Genomic DNA, 19,000 nt, shown 5'->3' on the forward strand with positions numbered 1-19,000 from the left:
AATAGCTCTAAAACTTTTATTCAAGACCTAGGCAGTGGGGCTTTATTGCCTTAATATTTTCTTGACTTTCTAAAAAGAATGTAATTCTTTTTACCATTCCCACATAACTATAATTCTATGGTAAACATCTAATGAGCTTCTTCAGTAAATGTTTTGGGTTGCTAATTGATTTCTGCTTAATAAGTTTACTGACTTCTTGTTTGTTTTTCTGCAGGCCTCGATATGTAGGAGCAGCCAGCCTTTATCTGGCTTTAGTGCAAGATGCCTTGAAGATGAACAGATGCTTCAGGCCATCAGAAAAGCAAACCCAGGAAGTGATTTTATATACGTTGTTGACACTCGGCCTAAAGTAAGTGTATTACCTTTCTTGCCTATAGCAAGACTGAATTTGAGCTGGATGTGCTTGAGAAGATTCCTAGCACAAACGTCTGGCACAGTTGCACCTGTGTAACTCCACATGTTAAATCAGGATTTATCAGGCATGTTTTAACTAGAAATCTTGCTTCTGTTTTTCTCTCAAGAGTTCTATTGTTTATGCTGTGTCTTTCTCTTTTTTTAGTTCTTATCAAAATGTTAAGATACAGAAAAAGAAATAATAACTTGGAGCAATAACTGTTAGATTATTTGATAAAAGGCTATTTTCACACACACAAGAGTTAACAGTGTTAATAATGAGGCTAGTGAAATATAATTCCAGTTAGAATATTGTGTTTGTAATAACAGTTTTGTATTTTAGGAAGATAATCTGAAATATGTTATTGAGTTATCTCAGTCTGTAATTGACTAAAATATTTGGCTAAGACTAAAACTTTAGAGGAATTATGCTGTGCAGAAACATGGAAACACAATAATGATCAAGAAGAGTTTGGAAGGTAATACAACTTGTACACAACTTTGGCAAACAGCTCAGGGTGATGAGGACCAGGAAAGATTCGGTGGCTGGAGGTGGGAGCAGGAGTACACACTCTTCCCTGCTGAACCTAACAAAGCATGTGAAGGAGGACGTCTCTAACTAATCCCTAGTAGATACGAGATGAGCTATAGATGGGGGAAGGAAATAAAGTCAGGGGTATCTCATTTCACTTTGTAATTTGGAAGACAGTTTGACCTGCAGATACTACTTTTTTTTTTTTTTTTTTTTTAATTGGGAAGATCAGAGCGATACCTTCTTACTGGTAGTTCTGCAGAAATTGCAGTTGTTGTGAGCACTAGAGAAGGATTAGTACCACTGTGTTCAGAACAGGTTTGGGTAGGAAATGCAGACCTGGATACCTAAATAATGCATGCTGAACAGTTGTAACCATTATTGCACGTAGAACAACATAATATTGATTCCAGTGCGAAATCCCAGGCATACATACAGACTGGCAGGAGAAATCCTGAGAATAGCCCTGCAGAGAAGGACCTGGGGGTCCTCGTGGATGAAAAACTTAACATGAGCCAGGAGCGTGCTCTTGCAACTTGGGAAGCAAGTGGTATCCTGGGCTCCATCAGAAGAGGGGTGGCCAGCAGGGACAGGGAGGTGATTGTCCCTCTCTTCTCTGCCCTCGTGAGGCCCCATCTGGAATATCACGTCCAGGTCTGGGACCCCCAATACAAGAAAGACCAGGGAGCTGTTGGAAAGAGTTCAGAGGAAGGCCACAAAGATTATCAAAGGGCTGGTGCACTCCCCTGAGAAGACAGGCTGAGGGAGCTAGGCTTGTTCAGCCTGGAGAAGAGAAGGCTGTGGGGTGACCTCATTGCAGCCTTCCAGTACCTAAAGGAGGGAGCCTACAAACAGAAGGAGAGTCAACTTTTTACAAGGTTAGATAATGGCAGGACAAGGGGAAATGGTTTTAAGTTGAGGGAGGGGAGATTTAGGTTGGATATTGTGGGGAAGTTTTTTACACAGAGAGTGCTACGGTGCTGGAACAGGCTGCCTGGAGAGGTGGTGGATGCCCTATCCCTGGAGGTGTTCAAGGCCAGGTAGGATGGGGCCCTGAGCAGCCTGGTCTAGTATTAAATGGAGAGATTGGTGGCCCTGCCTGTGGCAGGGGGGTTGGAGCCTGATGATCCTTGAGGTCCCTTCCAACCCAAGACATTCTCTAATTCTCCAGCTTTGGTACTCCTCTCTCATCAAGTAGGTCACTCACTGATGGGATTTATTAAGAAATACTTTGTGACTTGGCTATTAATGATATTCATTTAACTAGGCCAGGATGACTAGCACATAGATTTTACTTTGGATACCATCTTCATTTTCTTCTTCTGTGTGTTTACAGAAGTTAATTTTAAACTTACAAGTGAAACAAATTAGTTCTATTAATCTTCTTAGAATTTTATTACCCTCCACGCTAAAGAAGAGGCCAAGAAATCTGACAAGTGAATTCTGTTCCCCTTAGAGGTTATATTTTCATATTCACACAAATTAAGCAGGGACAGGCACAACTTAGAGAATGACAACTGCTTTAGAAGCAACAGATGGAATTTGGATAGGTGATGGGGAAAAATTGTTAGTAAATATTGTGGCAGCTGCAAAGTTTGGCAACTGACAATATTTAAAATGAGTACCTGAAAGCCTTGCAAATTTGACCTTATATTTATTTACTTTTAAAATGTCTATTTCAGATTTCTTCTAATGAATGATTTGTGTGATACAATTGCTCTGCTGGAGGAGAGACAGTTTATAGCATGTGCACTGCTAAGGATTAGGTCAGTTAAGCACTAGGCATGTTTCAGCTAGAGCTTCTGGATTTCACGGTGTCTTATTCATGCTTACAGATCTTTCCTTCTGAAGCTATATGCTTTTGTCAGGAGAGAGATTTCATGCTGCTGATATTAGAGCACTGGTGACTGCTTCAAAACAGAAAGACTGGGAGTCAACAGATAATTGTAATCTTTCTAGCAAGTCACACTGAGGATTCTCTCCTTAAATGGCTGTTCACAAGCAATATTTATTTGTGTTTGGTTTTTTAAATTGTTAGTTGACAGTCAAAAAGATCAGCAAACAAGCAGCAGGTGGACTAGAATTTTATGGTTATTTTTTTCCTTCTATTTTTCCTTTATTGGCAGCTACAAGCTAAAAGAAATTTTACACAAGAGTTAAGTAAATGGAAAATGCTGTCTTTTTTTTTTTTTTTTACTAGTTTTCTATTTTTATAGTTTCTTCTGTGTTATGTTTATGTTCATTCTGTGTTTCAGTTCCTACTGTTCCTCCACAAAGGTAACTATTCCTATTGCTAAGTTCTACTGTTCTATTCAAGGAAATGGATGTCTTAGAAAATGCTAAGATGAAAGAAATGAGAGTAAACCCGATTTCACTTTTTACATCCCTCTATATTAGGAAACAGACTGGAAAAGGAGTCATCTGCCTATTCACTTACCTGTAGACAATACACAAGACCTTTCCTTTTGATTTTTTGTAAACATTGGCCAGTCTTTTTTTTTTTTTTTTTTTTTAATCTAAGTGATACCTCCCATGTGTCTCCAAAAGCTTTGTTGGTGCCTTTCAGTATGGATTTGCAATGTTCACTAAATTTTAAATTAGATATTTTTTTGAACAGAATTTTTTACTCGTGCTTAGAGACTTGATGGCCTTGTAAAGCTGACAATTTCGTTACTCCTGGTACCTTGACATTTATTGTGAAGTTCAGAGGCTCTACATCATTTATTAAAAATCCAGCTTCCATTTCAATTTTTTTTGTTTGTTTGTTTTGTTTGTTTTTCTGAAGCATAAGCAAAATATTTGATAGTGCTGCATTGCAGATGAAGATATTTGTGGTGATTTTGTCTTTTGTGGTGTTCTCACCTGGAGGCAAGACACTGTAATCTTGGGAAAACTTGTCTTTCTAAATTAAACTTGTCTTTCTAAATTAATCTAGGCTTCAGAAAAGGAACCTGGATCAACTTTTGGGTGATCTGGTCTGTTCTGGGAAACACCACAGTGTATGCCATGGAACTGTAGCATGACAGATTAGACACTGCCACCTTCTGGATATATTCTGCTAGTAAACTTAATGCTGACCTCAAATCAAAATAGCCTTTTAAAAACAAATTAAAAACTCTACACTCTTGCAGAAGAGCCTTTTGTAAGCTGTGGGTTTTTTGTTTTTTCTTCTTGTGTTTGAGTTAGCACTCAATGTGTTTGAAATAGAGATCAGTCTTAGTGACCCAGCGTACTGCAATATACTGTAAATAGATTCCCAGTGCCAGAGTAGTTGTGTTGACACTGTGATAAATGCTTCCTATTAACACCTGACTTAAATAACTGATTTATTGCAGTAGGCCATGAGCTTTCTTTTAAAAAGAATATTTTCTATACTTGTTTTCATCCAGTTTCTCTAATTTTTTTCAGCTCAATGCAATGGCAAACCGAGCAGCAGGGAAGGGATATGAAAATGAAGACAACTACTCCAACATCAAGTTTCAATTCATAGGCATTGAGAACATCCATGTCATGAGAAACAGCCTGCAGAAAATGCTTGAAGGTATAACTGTTCTTTATTGAATCCCAAGAAAAGATTAGACACAAACTAGAACTTCTCTGAAATCAATAATAAAAGAAAACTTTATCTGCTAGCTCATGGACGTCTGGTATCATTGCATTTAGGAGAATTTTCCTAATTGCAAGAACTCCTTGTTTCATGAGCAGAATCTAGATAAAACTTACATTAATGACAAGTGTAATTTGACTTTAATACCTTACTGCTACTTCTTCTTCCTTTGTAGTTTACAGTTTGATGGTACAATGAAAAAATTGCTTATATCTGGCTACGACGGTGGTGGAAAACATAAAAGACTTTTTAAAAGTCTTTAACAAAGACTTAAAAAAAACAACCTCAAAGCATAATGAGTTGATTTTTTTTTTTTTTCCTTTGGTCTTTTTACTTTAAATTTTAACAGAGATTTATTCATTTTCTGTATAGAGCATGTCATATTAGGGCTATTTATGAAATAGTCAATATGTATAACCGTTCTGCACCTTCATAATCCCACGGAAATTAATAACATGTCTTTATAAATAACTAGTGAATGAAGCAGCACATCTGTATTGCCATTTATTATTTGAATTACATTGCTGCTAAGAGGACTTTTTGGAAAAGGATAAGGATAAACAAGCCATCCTTGACCCACAGTTAATTTGTTGATTTTTTTTTAACAGGCAAATAATGATCACTCCAGCCCACGTAGTGTCAGTGTTTACTTCATGTATATCATCAACAGAAGGTTTCTGAATGTTCAGCTCCTCAGCCAGCATGATCTAGCTATCCTTGGCTCAGTGCTCTACCTATACCCCTTTATTGTTATTATTGCTACCCCTTTATTCTTTATTACTGTATCCCATCATCCATGTGCAATGAATTCTAAATCTAAGAAGGCCGTAGGGAGAGATGTGTTGTGTTTCCACATAAGAGCAATTTTTGAAAGCCAGAAGCAAAGGATGATGCATGTGAACAGTCTCTTGTTGCTCCTCATTTCCTGTAGAGATGGCCATCCCAAGAGGAATTCCCCACTCCCCAGAGAAGTGCTGATGTGATTACTGCTTTTTGACAGATATACTGTCTCTGCCAAGTTCTACCCTCGCATGGGAATAACAAAGAAGGCAGGCACAGGAATTTACTTTGTCCTGTCCTCTTTGATCACAAATGTTTCTAAGTCAGTCTGAGTGGACTTCTGTGGTCCCTGTTCAGTAACTATGCTGTTCAGATGAAGGAGGAAGGTTTTTGGAACATTGCTCTGTGGATTACAGATGTGAGTGTACCCAGAGCTACAGAAGATTTTAGGTTAAGATATGTTTAATACATCATGATGTATTCTTGCTTAGTTACATGAAGTGTAAGGTCTCAGAATGGAAAATAGAAGGTTTTTAGCAAACTGCAAAGCCTTGTTTGGCTAGAACAGAGGTCGGCTGAACAAACCCATCCCTTTGTTTGCTCAGCTTGAGACCAGCAAGGTTGAAGCAGTAAACAACTGGCCTGGCTGCACGTGATAGAGCTGTGTATTATTTTAGACCAGAAGTTCATGAGCTGGGTTCCTGGCCCACACTTAGAGGTAACAACATAATTCCCAATAAATGAAATGAAACAGTGTTGCTTGGGGCAGAACTTCCTAGCATCTGCTGCAAGCATCTTTGTTTTGTTTTGTTTTCTATTGGATTTGTATTTGTTGTGCTGAAGTCTCATATTAAGAGATCCGACTATAAGATCAGAAATTAAAGAAGTGAATACTGCAAGACTTCAGGCTTTTGCTGAATCTTATGATTCAGCAGTTCAGTGCCTAAGTAGGGCTTCTCTCATGTAAGACATCAGACAGTTTTTCTCTTTTTTTTTCATTTGTGATTTTAAATTTAATTCTAACAAACTTATTTCTATTAACTTTAACATAACTTTGTTCCTACATGTTAATCTTAGCAAAAATTTTTAGTGAATTAAAATATAAATTATTAAATGTAATATTAAATTGGTTGGATAATGACTCTTTTTTTTTAGAATATACAAAAAAGTTAGGATTTCGCTTTAATATGGAAGAAAAATCTTTTTCAAGCTGCTGAAATTTCCCTCCAGAAAGCAATTGTTTTACTGTTGTCTCTTCTGCCTCATACTGCTTTGTATAATATAATATTTTATTCTTTAAATAGAGGTGTACATGATGGCACCTGCATTAGTTTTGATCCTGTGCACAACTTCCAGGGCATAATTCTTAGTATTAGAAGGAAATACGGTACAAGAACTTCTCACTGGAAAGACTGAAGTGCTGACTGTTGACTGGTATTTGTGATGATCTCTATCCACAGGGTCTTGATTTTCTTATGCCCAGCCAATGCTCTTTCCCATGGCATGGGTGCAAGAGGTCTTATTTCTCCCAGGTTCTGCTATCAAGTGGGTTTGTTTGGTTGTTCTGATTGAAAAAGGGTTCCAAGTCTTCTTTTTTTTTTTTCTTCTTTTTTTTTTGTTTTTTCATGCCGGTATCATTCTTTTTTTCCCTATTGGGATGAAAATTCCATTTTTTCCCTTAGGAATTCATATCTGGACTCAGTATTAAGGTCCAGATCAGTCGCCAAAATCATGTGAAATATATGGTGTGTGCCTTTAGTTTAGGACAGTCTGAACTTTGCTCAGTGAAGTGGTAGGTAAATATTGATTCCAATTTGGCAGTGGGAATGAGCAAAGCACTATTTAGCTTTACCTTGGACTTTTGTAAACAGAGACAGCAGCTTCAGTCAAAATTGAGCTACTAATAGGTCATGCTTCCATCTGCACAGAAGCATTAATCATGAGAAAAGCTGTTTGCTCTCAGTGTTGCTATGTATGCATTTTTATAAATACCTTTCAAAAATGACTTTTAAAATCACCATCTGGAAGAGACCCTATGTACAAGGATTGCAAGATTTCACATGGACACATTAGGCTATTTTGTGTCTGAATTAAAAGGAGTGAGTACAGTTGGATACACTCAGATGTGATATAAACTCTGAACTTGTCCTATAAAATGAAATTTTGGTCACATTGAAAGAAATGGAATTTTTGCTACAGATGGAAGTTAACTGAGCGTTTTAAAAGATGTTTGGAGATCTAGTCAGACACTATTAATTCACAGGTAATACATCGACTCAGTTTAAAAAAGGCATCGTTTCACTGTATTCCTTAAAGGTTTCATCAGTTAATGTCTTTTACTTTGTGACAGTATAACTGTACATGGATGTACAAAATAAATGTGTAATATATTCGTGTGGTTAATTTAATATCTCGTTCCCGAGAACAGATCACACCAAGTATTGCTGGGTGTTTGTTGCTGGAATCAAATATCTATCGTAGATTTGGGTGGCCTTTTTTATTTCTTGTGAAATAAGAAATAAGTAGCAAACTCTGTAATATTAAAAAATATGCAAATGTAAGTGTATGTACGTGGGAAATTGTAGACAGCCCTCTTTCTCAAACGTATGAGAAAGTAATGGAATCATAGAATCACAAGGTTGGAAACGACCTGCAAGATCATCTTGTCCAACCGTCCTCCCTTTAACATTGCTACCACGAGCCTCTAAACCAGACTTCGTAGCTGTATAGTAATAATAGTAAATACTTTACTTCTACTTTAATAGTAAATTTTGAAAGCATAAGGGACTATGTTGACTGTGCTTTTAAGATGAAGCTTATTTTACAGTTTGTGAAATGAAATCGCCTTCAATGAGTGACTTCCTGTGGGGCCTTGAAAATTCTGGCTGGCTGAAGCATATCAAAGCCATTATGGATGCTGGCATCTTTATTGCAAAGGTAAAGTGTGAACACGAAAACAGAACTTGGGCTGACCAGATGTAGAAAGTGAGGACCAAATTCTTTGTCTGTGGGTAACTTCTGTTGTCTTCAGTGAAGTTGTACCTGAAACTAATACTTCCTGTGATGCTTCACATATAAGGAGAAACAATCTTTAGGTGCTGTTACACAGACACTTTGATAATGGGGTAAAAACAAGTTTGTGTTACTTTGCACTGAAGATCTCAAATCTACTGCAGCTTCTACTATCCTGTATCTTGTTATTGCCATAATGTCCTTATTCAAGACAGACAGGGAACTACTGGAGAGTGTAGCGGAAGACCACAGAGATGAACATGGGACTGGGGCATCTCCTTTGCGAGGAAAGGCTGAGAGACCTGGGACTTTTCCTCTTGGAGAAGAGGAGATTAAATGGAGATCTTATCAACGCTTATAAATATCTAATGGATGGGCATCAAGTGAATGGAGCCAGGCAACAGGACAAGGGGCAATGGCATAAAATGGAGCACAGGGAGTTCCATCTGAATATGAAAAAAAATCTTTACTTCATGAGTGACAGAGACCTGGAAGAAGTTCCCAGAGAAGTTGTGGAATCTCCTTCTATAGAGATGCTCAAAACCCACCTGGAAATTTTCTTGTTCAACCTACTGTAGGGAACTTGGTTTAGCAGGGGGCTGGTCTAGATGATTTCCAGAGGTCTCTTCCAGACACAGTGACAACCACTGCTAAAATCACAGTTACTTTCACTATTCCTCTTGCCTTCTCCACTGCTTCCTTGTTGAAGGTTTCTTCTCTATGACTACTTCTTCACATTAAATTTGTCTTAAAGGAATATTAACATTATCCTAACATTAACATCTAAATTCACTTCCTAACCCAGTACCTGTCAATTACAACAGACAAACTCTCTAGTGACTTCTACTCTTAAATGCTTGATAACTGCTTCAGAGAAAAAGTGCTTTAGTAAGAAATTATTTCTTCTAATCCTCAAGTAATACAGATATTTGTCATCTACTGAAAGTAATTTTGATTTTATTATTTCCATCCTTGAGCAGCATCTTTTACTGGTTCTGTTCTTATTTTTTAAGAACATACATAAGAACTGAACAGTTCTTTTTAGTGCAGGCCATTTTATTTACAAGACCTTCCATTTAGGAATATACGGACAAACTTAATGGATCTCTCACCTCAGCATCTGCTCATTTCTCTTGCCTTGCTTCTTCCTGTTCAGCAGTTGTAATTTTTTACCTGAACACCAGCTGCAGGATAAACACACGTTTTTTCTCCCAGCGCTACTAGCTTACAGACATCAAGTCATTTAATTAGCTTTTGCCAACTTATTCCTCAGCATTAATGTATGCCAGTGACTCAGCATTAATGTATGAAAAAATGCATTCTTTCTCCATATGGTTGCTACTCTTAAGCTTCCTTGGGCATGCATTTTGACTTATTCTTATTTGCACAGTTCCCTGTTCTCAGTTTTTGGTCTTCTGCCCACATGGGTTCTATTTTAGTAGAACATACTTGTCTCTTTAGATAAACATAGATAATTTATTATTACTCTTTGTTCCCTTTTAAGCCCACATTTAATCTAAACGTTTGTTTTCCTAAGCAGTGTCTTTCCTAAACTATTTTATTTCTCTGCTTTCTAAGTATAGTTCTCCTTAAAAATGACAAATACCAAACTCCTTAGAATTTAAAATAACTCTCAACTTCCAAAAATAATGCAGCACGAGACTCTGGAGAATTTAGTATAATCCTTTCTTTATGTGTTTCTCCTGGATTATGTATAAAATAGTTTTCTCTCTCCAGAGTTTTACTTTAAAGTGATTGTTACAATCTTGTTTATTAGATGTGAATGTTCACCACTGCCACAGGCTTTGCCCCAAACCATGACAAGCATGTATTTAATGCAGTATGGTGTGATAATATCCATGGTAACATCCTGGCATCAGAGGCTGACATTGCCATTATTGACATATTCATCAAGAAGAGAAATTAGGTATCACATGGAAATATGGCTGTTCTGCAGCTGCTGTGAGTGAAAGCATTAGCAGTAGCTGAATTAGCTTTAAGTAACTGTCCACTCTGAGCAACTAATGTATTTTAATCGTCCTGTGATCTGTGTGGTCAGATTATTCATGTACACAGCTGGCCTTCTGCACTGAGAACTGGTGAAGCCATCATCCAGATGACTGTGCTGGTATATTTTTGAAAATGTGCCTATTCTCATCTGAAATACAGGGAAAAGTTCCTATCACATGTTATAAATGAGATTTTTATAATCTTCTCCTCGAAGTTCCCAGATCCAATATTTAGATCTCATTTGCATTCACAGAACTGTGAGCTGGTACTGCGATCCAGATCTTCTCCATCCTGGGTACGGTCAAAGGGTTATTTCTTCCTCTTCTTTTATATAGCCCAAAGGCATATTTAGTCATTCCATGCAGGTAAAACAACTTCACTATAAGTACTGAAAGTAACCCATAGCCAGAATAGACAACAACTTGGCAATTAGAAAGACTGCTTGACACATGGGATGAGATTCACTGCTCCTTTAGTATAATCACTGTTGATATGGATCCCATTTCCTCCTGTACTGGTACATCAACAAGTGATGCTGCAGCCACCACGCTGCATAGGATAGGATAATATAAAGACCTTGCAAATGAGAAAAACTTCAGAAAGTCTGTGGCAGAATAAAAAATGGAATGAGTTTTCCCAGTTCCTAAATGAATGCCCTCCCTACTGTGCTGTCTTACTTTTCCTCTCTTACCATTGCTTCTCCTCTGTCTGTGAAATCTCCAACTTTTTCTGTGTTCTCAGGCTGTGGCTGAGGAAGGTGTAAGTGTGCTTGTTCACTGCTCTGATGGCTGGGATAGAACAGCCCAGGTTTGCTCTGTAGCAAGCCTTTTCTTGGATCCACATTACAGAACTATGAAGGGATTCATGGTAAGCAGGTTCTTTTTCAGAGAGTAAATGAAAATTTTATGGTATCATTTTAGAGAACGTTAAGATGAATGGCTTTGTTTCTAATGGAAAATGAATTTCCTTTAGTATGCCTTTTCAGCTAGGTACACATCTATTTATTTTTTTTTCCCTAACCTTGACCAAAAAACTTTCTTGAAGCTCTAAGGATTTTTTTTTTTATTATTATTTTTTTTGTGCAAGCAAGAGTTTGTATTTATTTTCAGGCATCATGAAATTGTGAGCGTCAAAATTGTGTGCTCCCTGGACACTAGATTGCAATGAATGAGCTTGTTGAAAAATCCGTTCCTTTTTCAAAGCAAACCAGCACTAGTTGTTAAGGTAATGGGCACTTATTAAAAAGAGGTTTGAAACATTGGTAGGTTCTATTTTTAGAAAATGATGAATTAAACTAATTTAAGTTGTGCTGAAATACTAGCATCCTACCTGCATCGGTCAAGAATGCTACTTTCTCTTGAGCTGCCAGTGGTGCACATTGCTTGTTATTTTTCTGCTTACTGTAAAAATCACTTGATTCCAATACTGCTTGCTTACATCATATCTGGCTCGTCACTTTTCTGCTTATTCTGAAAATTACCTGGGATTCTAATACTACTTGTTTATACCATTCTTCTGCCTGCTTCAACATGTGTCAGCTCTGCTCCACTACATTGAAGGCAATATTCTCATTTTAGGTTTTAATTGAAAAAGACTGGGTTTCCTTTGGTCACAAATTTAATCACAGGTAAGGCCATGCAAAGGTTTTTCTCTCTGTATATATGTATTATGTTGTCATTTTCCACTGCCATTCCATTACTTGTTGTCATTCAAAGCATATCAACAAAACGCCCTGAGCGTATCACATTTTCTCCCACTATATAATTTAGCTACCTGGAAAAATTGAAGTGAAATATTTTCTTCATATATTTCTTATATATGCACTCAAAGATTGCTGTTGGGAATACTGAGTGCTGGCCTTGCAGTTGCTGTGTGCAATGAGAGATGCATGCGAGAGAAAAGTATGTGGCTTGTAAAATTCCTTTGGAACCCAGCAGATGTTTCAGCAATGCCAAGACTTCCCATTTCAGGAAAGCATCCATCTTCTAGGATAGTATTAATAGATAACTCATAGACATGCCTACAACTAAGATATACTTTTCCTATTATGCTTTTTTCTCTGATGAGAAAATTTGCTCAGAAATGTCCAAATATATGACTTTTTCATTTCATTTATCTGACAAGTTATCTTGGGCATCTGGAACATGATACTGATTGCTGTGAGTATAAATTTATCTTGTAGTTAAAACAAATTTTCAGGAAATCTGTGCAGTGCTACAACACCTGTGAAATTCCAGCAGGAGAAGTAGAAATTTCAATTTTAGATGTTGATGGATTTTCACTGCATTGGCATATATGTGTCATGTTTTTGTATACACACACAGACACACACTATACATGTACTAGACAAACAGAATAATTAAAAATACTCCTTCCTATTAGAAGGACTTATGAAGTACTGTTCTACTTCTGTGTTTTATATTTCAGGCTTCCGTTCTTCAAGGTCCCCTGCAGCAAGTTGTTCCAACAGTTTTACAGATAGAAAGTTTCCCATTCTCTTGGTAGACACAGTAGCACGTAAATAATTTCCCACTTTCTAAAAATGTCACTAAGAGAGGGCAGCCTTAAACTATTTCCTGCCAAAGTTATGCATTTCATCTCCAGCTCTGTTTTCTGGGTCTGGCAGTGGTCTACCATTCAGAGGCTGTCCAGGATAGCTCGCTGAAGTTGTTGCAGTTATTCTTAGGATGACGTCTGTTACTGTGGCACAACTGTCTAGTAATAAGGTTGAAGCATAGCTATGTGGCAGCCAGCTGTAACTGGCTGTGAGGCAACAAGATACCTGTAAGCTCTTTTGTTCCTATTTGATAAGTTCTGCTTTCCTTCTACTTCATGAGTCTTGCATCATTTTTGTAAGTAAAAATATACTTGTGTTTGAGATTTCAGAAATTAATAGCTATGATATACATGTATGCTGAAAATGAGAGTTTTGTTTTCACTAGCATTAATTCAGTTTTCCCAGAAGATTTCGGGTTATAATTGAACGTTTTTTGTCTTGGTTTAGGTATGGCAATTTAGATGGAGATCCAAAGGAGATATCCCCTGTTATTGACCAGTTCATTGAGTGTGTCTGGCAGCTAATGGAACAGTTTCCTTGTGCCTTTGAGTTCAATGAGAGATTCCTGATCCACATACAACACCACATCTATTCCTGCCAGTTTGGTAATTTCCTGTGTAACAGCCAGAAGGAGAGACGAGAGCTGAAGTAAGAAGGCCTTTTCTTTAGTCCTTTATTTCTGTCGAGGTCTATGGGTATTACTGCATTGAAGCTGTGCAAGGTTTCATACAGTTCAAGGTGCAGTGTATTATTCTTGGTTGCCAACTTCTAGTGACACAGATTAATACCAAAAGAGTTGATCCTCTGCAGTGGGACTCTGCTGTGACTATAATCCATAGTGTGCATAACAGGGATTAGTGAGAGAACTGATGAGAGAGCATTAGGTCTTTAGCCACTGCATTAACAAAATACAAGGTAATTGCCTATGCAGCTTTGAAGAAATCTGAAGATGATTCTAACCCTTGTTAAGTTCTCAGTTTAAGAGTCGCTGTTCCTCTGTTTCCTAACATGTATATGAGAACTACATGCTTCCTGGCCAATACTCAACTCCACCATCATATGGCATAAGTTGTGTCCATAACCCAGCCTTTGTGATCCACATAAAAAGCATTGAACCTTAAAAAGAAGCAGAAAGTCTCTTTGCCTGACAGAATCATGATACTCCCTTGTAAAGCATCATTTTCTGAAGATTATTTTTGTAAAGATTATTTTGTGTAGTAACTGTCAGTGCCAGTGACATGATTACAAGCCCTAACATGACTGAATTTAACTCAGGGTAGAGAAAACAAATGACTACTCAGCCTCTGCAGCCAGTTAGCATTCATACAGATATCAGGCTTACCGAGTGTGTATGACCAGCACGAGTTACAAATGACTCCCTCCCAGTTTCACCAAGGCCTCCCTGTACTTATAACTTACATCTAATTCTGCTAAGGAAGTATAAAGCTGACTACAAACAGAGCACTGGAATGCCTTAACAGAGCTTTATCAATACCTGAAGCATGCTAAACATGTTTATATACTTGACTATATTTTTTCAGAATCCAAGAACGAACATATTCACTGTGGGCTCACTTGTGGAAAAATCGTGCAGATTACCTGAATCCTTTGTACAGACCAGACCACAGCCAAACCTGGGGGACCCTGCACCCACAGATGGCTCCCTGCAACTTCTTATACAAGTAGGTAACATTTCTTGCCTTTTAGAATTGTCAATGAACAGACTCCTTGCATATTTGCTGCATACCACACGGGAGGTTTCTTTAGCACTTTTCTTTTTTAATTTTAAGAGAGGAATATCCCAATAAGTTATCTCCAATAATAACTCCACATATCACACCCTGTGACTACAGTCACTAAACCATCTCAGTGGTTAGAAGGAACTGGGGAGATCACATGAAGTCTGGTTATGAGAATTAGAGCTCAAGGGGCTCTCAGGCTGCTCGCTATTTATGGGGTAAGATGATTGGCTCATAGTCGTAGCATTTAGTGGGACAGTGTTATCAGTCCTAAGCTAGGCTTGTGCATAACAACCAAGCCAAAGGAGGATGCTAGGGAGGGGGGGAGCACACCCTCACAGATGTGTTAGTACAGAACGTAATGCCTTTGTATTTATGATTCTATTCGAAAATGTATGGAGACTGAATTCAGATTCAGATGCAGTGTGTCTGTTTTTTGCATGCTCATAGTCAGCCAACACCTCTGCAGCATTCCGCAGCAGAGTATTAGTCTGAAAAGAAGCTTAAGATTAGAGCTATATTGATAGTTGTGTGTCCTAATTTTGAGGTTACTCACATCTTCCACTAAGAAGCAGCTATTTCAGTTCTGTTGTCATCAATGTTTTCTAAATTTGAATTTATTTAAACTTCTTCCATTTGCAGTCATTTTTGCAATCATAATTTGATACAGTTTAATTGCCAAACCAAGCATTCGGACAAAAACAAAAGGCAGACTTTCTCCATGTTGACATTATACTTAAATATCAAGTAAAACCTGTTGTGTGTACTACTAAGATTTTTTCAAAATTTAACAATGCCTGTTAATTTTTGCAATGCTGGTATTGGCATCCTGACTCAAGTAATTAATAGTTCAATTAATCTTAACACAAGGAGAACTTGATTAGAAATACACAAAAATGTGACTTAAGCAAAACCAATTAGCTTGTTTTCTAATAAAAAGTAAAATCATTTGCTAAAATAAATACCCTGGGTGACAGGAACTGTATTTTTTCATGTCTGCTCTCCCAGGTCATAGCCATTTTAAAACAGTTTAAAAATAGCTATTAATCTTATTCTTTGGTAAAGTGAGATTTATAAAATACTGATACTCCACTGGATGAGTAATCCAGTTGATTTTAATTGAATTACTTGGTTGCGTGAGGATTTCCAAACATGAGCTATCAGATGATAAACTTAGGAGAGAATCTGACTTAAATAATGTACTCAATAGCTTCTTGACTGCTGCATCCAAGGGCAGCTCTCTCAGTTACTTAACCTGTCTGGTGAACTACTTACATTTCCAAAGTCAGGTTCTGGCCACGTGCTTTGAGGAAAACAGAAGAGCACTATAGCAAGCTACAGACTTGAGTTTGAGTTCTTTTCTCCCAGGGATGAAAAAGAGCTCAATGCTCCGAAGTGCACACAATGTAAATAGAAGAAAGTATTGTAGCAAAAGTTTGCGTTACTCTTGGCGGATACTTGTTCCTCTGATAGGCTGTGCCATTGCTTATCCACAATGAGATGAATTGCTGAAAGCCTGAATCAGTGAGCCACCCAAAGCTCACTATGACCTAAGTCATTCAGCTTTCTCTCTGTTTCGTATAAGAAGTGGTTCAAGCTCTGTCCACTGATTTGCATCTTCAGCATAGACCTAATGTAAATGAACCGTAAACCTTACCAAATAAATATTTAATGAATGTATGCAATGTGTACACACTCCAATGACAGCTGGGAAAAAAGGAAAAAAAAAGTATGTATTTAAGTCTTCTGAAGCCATCTCACAAAATTACTGATCACCCCATCAATTTCAGATTCTGGAGTGGTATGTACAACCGCTTTGAAAAGGGGCTGCATCCTCGACAGTCAGTCATTGATTATCTGATGGCAGTGAAGGAGGAGACTCAACAGCTGGAAGAAGAACTGGCAGTCTTGGGAGAGGTAATAAGCACTTATTAAAATCTGGGACATTCAGACCTAATGGCAAACAAAACCCAATTCCACATGTGGAAAAGTCTCCTACATGCCTTGTCCATTTCTGCCATGAGGATGTCCATCCACTGTCCACATCCTCACATAAATTGCTAGGAATGCTTTGCTTTTGGCATCCATAAGACACAAAGGTGGACTTCTTTCTTTAAGGAATAAAAGGATCATGTGTTGGTGCACAAATACTATTCCTGAAGCAAATTTTGTATCATTTAGTAACTCAGTTCCGCATACTTCACAAATAGGTTTATAGGGTGCCACTTGGGTTGGGCTCTTAAGTTTCTTTTTCTTTGTTTTTCAAAAGGTAAAGACACTTAAAAGGAAAACTGAGTCCTAAATGTGTGCATGTAATATATACTCTCTCCTTTATTTCAGAGATTGGCAAATCTTCAAAAACTGCAATTAAGTGGTAATAAAGTCAAGAGTAAGCAGCAAGACCGAAGCAAGGAGTTAGTGCTTTCTGCTTCCAACAACAGCTTAGCTAACACTCCCCAAGAGTACAGCAATGATCTGAAATCATTCCCATCCCGGAGCCCTTCACAAGGGGATGAAGAAGATTCAGCCTTGATTTTGACACAGGACAACCTGAAAAGCTCTGATCCTGACCTCTCAGCTAACAGTGACCAAGAGTCTGGTGTGGAGGACTTAAGCTGTAGGTCCCCAAGTGCAGGTGGCTGTTTGCCTAGCGAAGACAGTGGCAAGGATTCAGATGAAGCTGTATGCCTGGCAGTCTGAAATGCCTTCACAGCAGCAAGGATCAAGATGCAGCTGAGTCCTTCATGGTCTGGAGCGACAACTTTTAATCAGATGAAGAATGGGAATTGTCTGTGGCCTGAAGAAGTAATCCAAAGAAAGGGAACTGTGCAATTATGTAAGTAAAGATTTAGCAGAACAAGCCATTATTAAAGACATAATGCTAATCTCTGATGTTATGAATATTTATTTAAGCCGATATGGTGTTTCCTTTCAATTTATCAATGCTGCACATAATTATTCCTCACCCTGTACATTTCCATAATTATTTATTGTACAAATTAATAGTTATTCTCCAGAAACACAAAATTCCGAAGTACTTTATGTACGGACAAAGCTGAAGGTTCATTAGCACCAGGCTTACTGGTGTATTAGTCAAAACTGATTTTTGTAGATTTTTTTTTGCCCTTGGACATAACCTTATATTCCTTTCTTTTCCCATGAGCAGTGTTGTTGTTTTTGTTTTGTTTTGTTTTTTTTGAACTCCAGCAACTACTTTCCATTTTCTCCTACTATGGTCCTTTAGGGCGATGTAAACCCAGCAAATGAACATGCTTGCTGAAGGGAACAAATGCAGTATTGAGCCCAAATATTCTTTACAAGCTGCAGCTGCTGAATGTGACTGCATCCCAATTGTACTTGATTCTCAACCAGTGCTGAAAGTTCAGAAGTTCCTGTGAGCAAAACTTCAATCAATATAACAATACTTATAACAGTCTTTATGGCAAAGAATACCTTTAAAATGAACGATGTTAGGCCGTAAAATTCAAAACATAATAAAAATCCTGTCTATTTTGACTCCTAATCAGTGTTATTTCAGTGGGAGTAAGACACACACACTGCACAGGTGATAAGGAGTCCAAACTCATTCATAAAAGTCATTTATGAAAGCACTGCTTAAATTCAGAATTAAAAGTTACTGCCATACAGTAATTCCTAGGAAGAATATTTCTTCCAAGTTTTGTTTAAAAAACAAAACCAAGGTGTTTTTATCTGCACAAAAATTTTCTCTTTTTAGCACTTGCCAACCTCAGAAGAGCATAGTAATGCTAATTTAAGAAAATGACTAATTCAAAGAATTTTTTTTTCTTTTCTAATATTAAAGATGGAGTGGAACAACAGAATAGAAAATATAATCTCAAGTTTGTTTTAATAATTTTCAACAGTAGGTACAATAGTTTTCATAATCACAGATATGGAAGTAAACCACTTAGGATGTTTTGAAACACACTGAAAGGCCTCAACATCAAGCTGTAGTGCTTCCAAGTCTTTTTTTTTTTTTTTTCCTCCTCCTTAATAGGAAGGAATTAACAATAAAATTATTGCATCTGCTCTTACTGGCTTGGAGGCACTCATGTGGTATTGAGCTACAGTAAAGCAAAGCATGGTAGTAATGTAAGTTTACTTTGATTGCACTTTGTACTTCTCCTTGAAGTACAGATTTACAGGCTGAATTATATAAATATACCTCAATTTAGAAGCTTTAGATTTTATTAGTCCAGTTGCTTTTGTGAGATGTCTTTTCATTTTGTTCTAAGAACTTCTTATTAAAAATGAGTAGCTAAACTTCAGTATTATTAATATCCTAAGGAAGTTACTGTCTTTGAACAAATAATTCAATTCTTAACAGCGAGATTTATCTTACTGCTGTG

At 37.4% G+C, this 19,000-nt stretch overlaps 1 protein-coding gene across 1 annotated transcript in view; it reads left to right on the forward strand.

Moving 5' to 3' along the window:
• MTMR7 (myotubularin related protein 7) overlaps window positions 1-17,330 on the forward strand; it is a gene marked incomplete at both ends in the record, with an annotated part of 39,821 nt that extends 22,491 nt beyond the window's left edge. The window contains 9 exons of the mRNA XM_079534910.1: window positions 215-349; window positions 4,334-4,466; window positions 8,140-8,249; window positions 11,076-11,201; window positions 11,912-11,961; window positions 13,339-13,539; window positions 14,433-14,573; window positions 16,421-16,547; window positions 16,971-17,330. Of these exons, the coding sequence (XP_079391036.1) occupies window positions 215-349; window positions 4,334-4,466; window positions 8,140-8,249; window positions 11,076-11,201; window positions 11,912-11,961; window positions 13,339-13,539; window positions 14,433-14,573; window positions 16,421-16,547; window positions 16,971-17,330 (1,383 nt within the window). The remainder of the gene's footprint in view (window positions 1-214; window positions 350-4,333; window positions 4,467-8,139; window positions 8,250-11,075; window positions 11,202-11,911; window positions 11,962-13,338; window positions 13,540-14,432; window positions 14,574-16,420; window positions 16,548-16,970) is intronic.
• Between the last annotated feature and the right edge of the window lie 1,670 nt (window positions 17,331-19,000).

This window comes from Tetrao urogallus (assembly GCF_951394365.1).
Source record: "Tetrao urogallus genome assembly, chromosome: 4".
Lineage (NCBI taxonomy): Eukaryota > Metazoa > Chordata > Aves > Galliformes > Phasianidae > Tetrao > Tetrao urogallus.